General features: G+C 41.4%; 1 protein-coding gene across 1 annotated transcript; it reads left to right on the forward strand.

Moving 5' to 3' along the window:
• The first annotated feature begins 803 nt into the window (after nt 1-803).
• LOC126455909 (gustatory receptor 68a-like) lies at nt 804-1,670 on the forward strand. Its single transcript, XM_050091667.1, has one exon. The coding sequence runs from the start codon at nt 804-806 to the stop codon at nt 1,668-1,670; it is 867 nt and encodes a 288-aa protein (XP_049947624.1).
• The last annotated feature ends 4,722 nt before the right edge of the window (nt 1,671-6,392 follow it).

A 6,392-nucleotide genomic window follows, 5' to 3' on the forward strand; every position in this document is an offset into this window, starting at 1 on the left:
TTTAAAAGTCTTTGTGTATGTGTATTTGCTTTTGGTGCAAAGCACGGGTCTACATTTACTTTGTGAACTTGACAGTTTGTGTGCCATTGAACATACAGCGCTAGCGATACAAAAGCGAAGTTACCTGTTTATATGACTGTCCGTAGTTCCGATTGTTCAATACAGTGTCCCGCAGTTCTTCGTTTTGACAGTCTATTGCCGTTTATGCTTCAAGCAAATTCTGGAAGCCATTATCTAATGAAATCGTGCAAGTGGTCTGGGTACTGTGTATGGTAGAAAGGACATTATTGCTACTGTAATAGCTAATACGCTATAGTACTACGGCTCATAGAGTAACACAAGCAGGTGAGCATTGATGATATTGCATCACTGGGTACGACATGTTTGAATTTGTCTGAAAGTGCTACTTGTGATTTCACTTTACTGGAGGCAGTCACAGGAGTTGCACATTCGTCTACAGGTGTGTCAGCGTTACAATAATGTGTTTACATTTTACAAAGTCGACTCTTAAATTTCGTCTCGCTTTCTCTGATTTATACGGCTTGTGGCAAGTGTGTGGACTAGCACCACTTGAAGAAAATATGGATCGAAAGTTGGGGGGTATTCGGGGACGCTTGTTGATATCGCAGAACATAAGAAACCTTCCTGCTCTCTGGTTCATTATTACTCTCTTTACGTCGGTGTATGCTGTGTACTGCCGTCATGACGTGTACTTTCACAGGCACGAAGCTACAGTGCTCACACATTTCGTCGTTAACGTGTTGGGAAAAACCACGTTACTGCTGATATTGGGAAAATGCGCAATGACGGAGCTGAGGAAGCTAAGAGAGCTCTTCATCCTTCTGAAATTCGTGGATGCGCGACTACCAACGAACAAGACAGACAAGTCAAAGCTGCTGGGAGGTTTTTTGCTGTGTCTTTACGTCTCATTCACTCTCGCCATCGGGATGTCGAATATCCCCAGCGTCACCAATGTGCCACTGTTCCTGGCCTACATGGTGTACGTGGTGTTAGCAGCAGCAATGTCGCTCCAGTATGTATTGTTGGTGCTAGAATTGTGGGTGAGGTTCCAAACCCTCAACGCCGTCCTACTGCAATCCCTGCAGTTCACTGTAGACCCAGAGCTGTGGTCACTGCTTGGGGGATCGACGACACTCGCATCACTGGTTATGTTGCAACACAGCAGACAGCGCCACCTGCGAGACGCCTACGTCACCCTCACACACGCTGCTGACCTCCTGCAGGAGCACTTCGGTCTTGCGATGGCAGTCAACATCGCGACCTCTGTCTGCAGTGTGACGTTGTCTCTCTATGAGCTGGTCATGACGGTGACGAAGCCTGGCTGGATATTCCAGTTCTCCCTCAGTAAGTCATCGAGAGGGCCAGTCATGTGGGTCCTCTTCCATTCCACCAAACTATTATCTGTTGCATTTTCTTCAGCAGCTGCTGCAGACGCTGCAGCAGCAACTGGTTTGATCCTTTTGAGAACATCAGCACTGTCTACATGGCGTGACTCCCAAGACGATTCCTTCCTTCGCTTTACATTACAAGTGCCACCACTACGCTTCACTGCTGCAGGATTCTTCACCGTGGATCGTCCACTCTTGGTGTCTATAGTTACTGTCATTATGACGTATGTAATCATCTTAGCGCAACTTACTCCTAAATAACTGCTGGATCCAGAGCTATGTACACACCTAAGATTGCTGTTTGTGAAACTTGTCGCCGTTTTCTTGGGCCTCTGCATGTTGTGAACTGCTGTCTTATACCCTCTAATGACGATGATTATCTTGAGTATCTTCTTCATTAGGAGCTGATATTACTCCTCTTCATTGTTATTGTTGTTCTCTTGAACCGCGCGACCGCTATGGTCGCAGGGTCGAATCCTGCCTCAGGCATGGATGTGTGTGAAGTCCTTAGGTTAGTTAGGTTTAAGTAGTTCTAAGTTCTAGGGGACTGATGACCTTAGAAGTTAAGTCCCATAGTCCTCAGAGCCATTTTGTTGTTCTTCTTCAGCTCATTATTCTTGTCATAACTTCACTGAATTTATTAATGTATTGCCTAATACTATCACTGTAGCATTTTGAGGCAGAGTGTTTGTCATACAGTAGCAAAATCAGTAGGTTACTTCTAACTGAGCACACGTACTGTATATAAAATTATGAAAATTTGAACAGTGTATAGCTTAAATATACAGCTATTAATGCTCTACATTCAATCAGTGAATGAACGGTTATTTCAGATTTTTGTTTTCAGCCAGCTCAATAAAAAAGCAATTAATGATATAACAGTTCATTGTGGTATGCATATATAGAACAACCAATCTAATGTGTCTATTTCTTTAAGCATTTCTTTAATGTGGTGAAATGAATATAATGCAATTATTGTCTTTTCATTTCTGTACATAGTATAATTATGTAAATGTTAAGTCTACAAGTTAGTAATACACGGTTGCTTCAGCTGAATGTCTTTTTTTTTTTTTTTTTTTTTTTTTTTTGACGAACGAGTTTGTTTCATACAAAATAGCTGTATCATAAATAAAACATTTCCCTATTTATTTTCAATGTGAAAATAATTCCATTCTGTTCATTGTAAGCAACTAGTATTTGGCAATCTGTAGAGAAATATTCCCAGCAAAAATATGTGAGCCCATATGTGATAAACTCGATTTTTATATCTTAAAACTCTCTCATATATATGAAGAAACTGTATTACAGTTAGGGGCTTATTTAGCTTTCCAAACCTACAGCTATATTTTGTTATTAGTGTACAAACTAAGTAAAAGAAAGTATAGATCATCTTATGATCATTGTTGTTAACACTTCTTCTAAAACATTTTAAGTGTGTATTTCCACAGACTAAAAATATTAATGAAATTCACTAATTATTTGCTAAAAATACTCAGCTATCTAAAATTTCCTTGCAACAAACATTCATTTGCTACCTTTTGTCAGCGGTTACTTCCAGTTGTACATTATGACATACTATATATGTCCAAAAGGTCCCAAAGGTGAGGTCTATTCTACTTATGAATATTTATTTAAATTAAAGAACTATAAGAAGAATTATAAATCTTAAGTTTCCTTATATATAAAAATATTTAAAGCTGATCGTTGTCAATTTTTATTATTTGTGGGATAAACTTTTATTTAAACTGAAAGCATGTTTGCTTTCTAAAAAGACTAATCATTGTTGTTTTATCGCTTGTACATGAAAACATTGTGGATGACTTGATAAATTTACACAGTTCTGTGTATGTTTTGTTGTACTTCAATGTAAAACTATTTTAATGTGCAATATCACAGCCAGTTAGAATGACTTTTATCTAGCAACTTTTTAATTTATAGTAATACTTACATCCATAAACGTAAAATTCCCTGTAACTTTCTTTCACAGCATGAATTTTTAAATAAAATTTCCAGGAGTTTATTAGATACACTTCGATATTTCAGTTTCGAAAAACCCAAAATATTTAGCTGTGTTTTGTGTGTATCTAAAGTTAACTTGTAGTTATACTTTTATTTATTGCTCTAATAACTTTGGTATCAAATTAAAGACCAATCATATAATATCCAATAATATCGCACAAAAAGTTCACATTCACTGCCTCTGATGTTCAACCTGTTCCAGCCATTGCGTACTCTGAGTTTTCCAGTAATACACATTTCTTACAGTCAGCTCTCCATCATTTGCAAAGCTACATTCATCAGTAGAGCGAATTCTTTAAAGAAGGAAACTGCTGTCGCATCAGAACTGAGCGGCAGAATTATATGCGACTTCTGTAGTTCCATTAATTTAAATTCTGAGAAAGTGGCACATGATATGGATAGAACCTGTTTGCTCACAAGATGTGATTAACGCAGAGCTGACTTTTTCCAGAGATACTTTCTATTTCTCTGGAACTGAAATGTAGATTATGAGCAGCAGCTGCCAGAACACTTAATTCGTTCTTTCAGTTCGTTGCAATCTTTCTCATTACCGTATGTTTGGTATTCCACTACCTGTCCGATTTTTGCACATTCGCTGTCATTCTTGTTGGGCACTGTAGATTGGGATATTTTTTTGCATACAATTTAACTATTCTCTTCGTTCCTTCTGCTTTCTCAGTAAAAATTTAGCATACACTGAGGTGACGAAACTCGTGGGATAGCGATTGGACATATCCAGATATTGGATGTTACATTTCGAAAATCGTTAGGGAATTCATATTCCGAGGTCCACAGTGTCAAGAATGTGGGGAAAATAGCAAATTTAACGCATTACTTATCACTACGGTCAACGCAGTAGCCGACGGCCTTTGCTTATGGTCCGACAGCAGCAGCTTTTATGTAGAATCGTTAGTGCTAACAGGCAAGCTACACTGTGTCAAATAACCACAGAAATCAATGTGGGACGTGCGACGAACGTGTCCGTTAGGACAGTGGGCGAAATTTGGTGTTAATGGGCTATGGCAGCAGACGACTGACGCGAGTGCCTTAGCTAGCAGCACGCCATCGTGTGCAGCGCCTCTCCTGGGCTCGTGACCGATCAGTTGGATCCTAGACGACACGAAACCCGTTTCCTGGTCAGATGAGTCCCGATTTCAGTTGGTATGAGCTGACGACAGGGTTCGGGTGTGGCGCAGATCTCACGAAGCCACGGAACCAAGTTGTAAAAACGGCACTATGCAAGCTGATGCTGGCTCCATGATGGTGTGGGCTGGGTTTATGTGGAAAGGTCTGTGTTATCTGGTCTAACTGCATCGATCTTTTACTGGAAATAGTTATATTCGGCTATCTGCAGACCATTGGTCTTCATGTTCCCAAACAACAGTGGAATTTTTATGGGTGACAATTCACCTGTTTTGGGACAACCTGTGTACCACTCCAGAGTAACGTTATTCAAGATGGCGGCGATGACGTCGTTCAGTATGGTGGCCGTGACTCAATCAAGATGGCGGATGTTGGTGGCAAGTTTGAATTTTGATGGTTTGATGGGGAAGTGCCACGCCCCTCCCCTCCCTCCCCCCCCCCCCCCCCCAAGAAAAAAAAATGGTGCGAAGTTCAAATTCCAGCAGGATAATGCACGACACCCCGGTTATCTCTATTAAGCAATGAAAATGGCGGGAAGATATGTCACTAGGGCTAACGTAAGCCACCTGACTGACACTTCCTTCTAAGAACTGGCGCCAAGTTTCATTTTTGGCGGGAAGATAGGTCACTTGGGGTTTCGCTACTGGCACAAAAGATACGACACTGATGCTGACGCAACCTCCTCCTAACGATCCGTGGGAAAAAGGACATGTCTCTATCATTTAACCAATTACAAACAGGTGCGTTCGCCACTGGGTCTGGACTCCAACTGGCTTAGTTCATATCGTCGACACCAGAGGGCGCTCTCCTCATGTCAGATCATGACTCAAGTAGCGTTATTCAAAATGGCGGCACCCAGTGTGTTCACCACGAGCTCCAGAGCCCAACTGACTTAGTTCATGTCGTGGCCACCAGAGGGCGCTACCGCGACGTCAGTTGACGACACAAGATCATCTGCTCTCTCTCTCTCTCTCTCGCGCGCGTTATAACCAGACACACGCCGCGTCAGCTGCCCGCGTGCGAGCGACTGCTGACCTCACAGTGTCCACCCTGCATGTTCATACCTGCACCACAGAAAGTCTTCCGCAAATATCCTAACGAATGTAAGTGAACACATGTGACAACCACATCGTGCATCTAATCAATCAAGTAACTAAGTACTTAATCGAGTTTAACAAGGCCTTTAGTGGATGTAGTTTAGGAAAATTTTATCAATGGATTTGATATTTACTAACATATGTTTGACTTTCTGTCTTCATTACTTCTGAAAGTGAGTAGCGTGGTCCATAATAAGTCGAGGCGTTAGTATGCCGTTACTACGTCTCCTCATCTGTCACTTCTGTGGTGTCTTAGAACAGTGCAGTCTGTATTTATGGAACTGGAGAACAAGCTTGGCTTGAGCCAGGTGTCCACGTTCGTTAGAAGTAATACATGGATGTAGATATTTTGAATATACATTGGAGTTAGTCGAATTGAGTTGAAAGTGATTAAACATGTACATGAGGAGACATGGAGTATTGTGCCTTTAGTTGTAGAAGGCGCGAGGATGTGTTTGGCAGATATGACATGTGGCTGTGGGTGTGATTGGTCCGTCCTACAAAAAAAGCACCAAGAACGCCCTGGGAGGGTGTGGGTGATGGAAGCAGGCAGGAAGGAACGAAAGGTGGGTATTGCTCCAGTCTTGTGACAAGGTAAGTGGAGGCAGGGAAACGAGTCTCGCTAAGAGCAAAAACAATCTGTTCACAACAGTAGCACAAACAGATCAAAAACAACAGTGACAGGGAATATTATTAATGTTAGTAGTGTTAATGACATCAGTGA

The sequence above is a fragment of the Schistocerca serialis genome, chromosome 2 (genome assembly GCF_023864345.2).
Source record: "Schistocerca serialis cubense isolate TAMUIC-IGC-003099 chromosome 2, iqSchSeri2.2, whole genome shotgun sequence".
Lineage (NCBI taxonomy): Eukaryota > Metazoa > Arthropoda > Insecta > Orthoptera > Acrididae > Schistocerca > Schistocerca serialis.

Excerpts from the sequence above, each read along its gene's own strand:
- LOC126455909 (XM_050091667.1), top strand. The coding sequence starts at position 804 with ATGACGGAGCTGAGGAAGCTAAGAGAGCTCTTCATCCTTCTGAAATTC.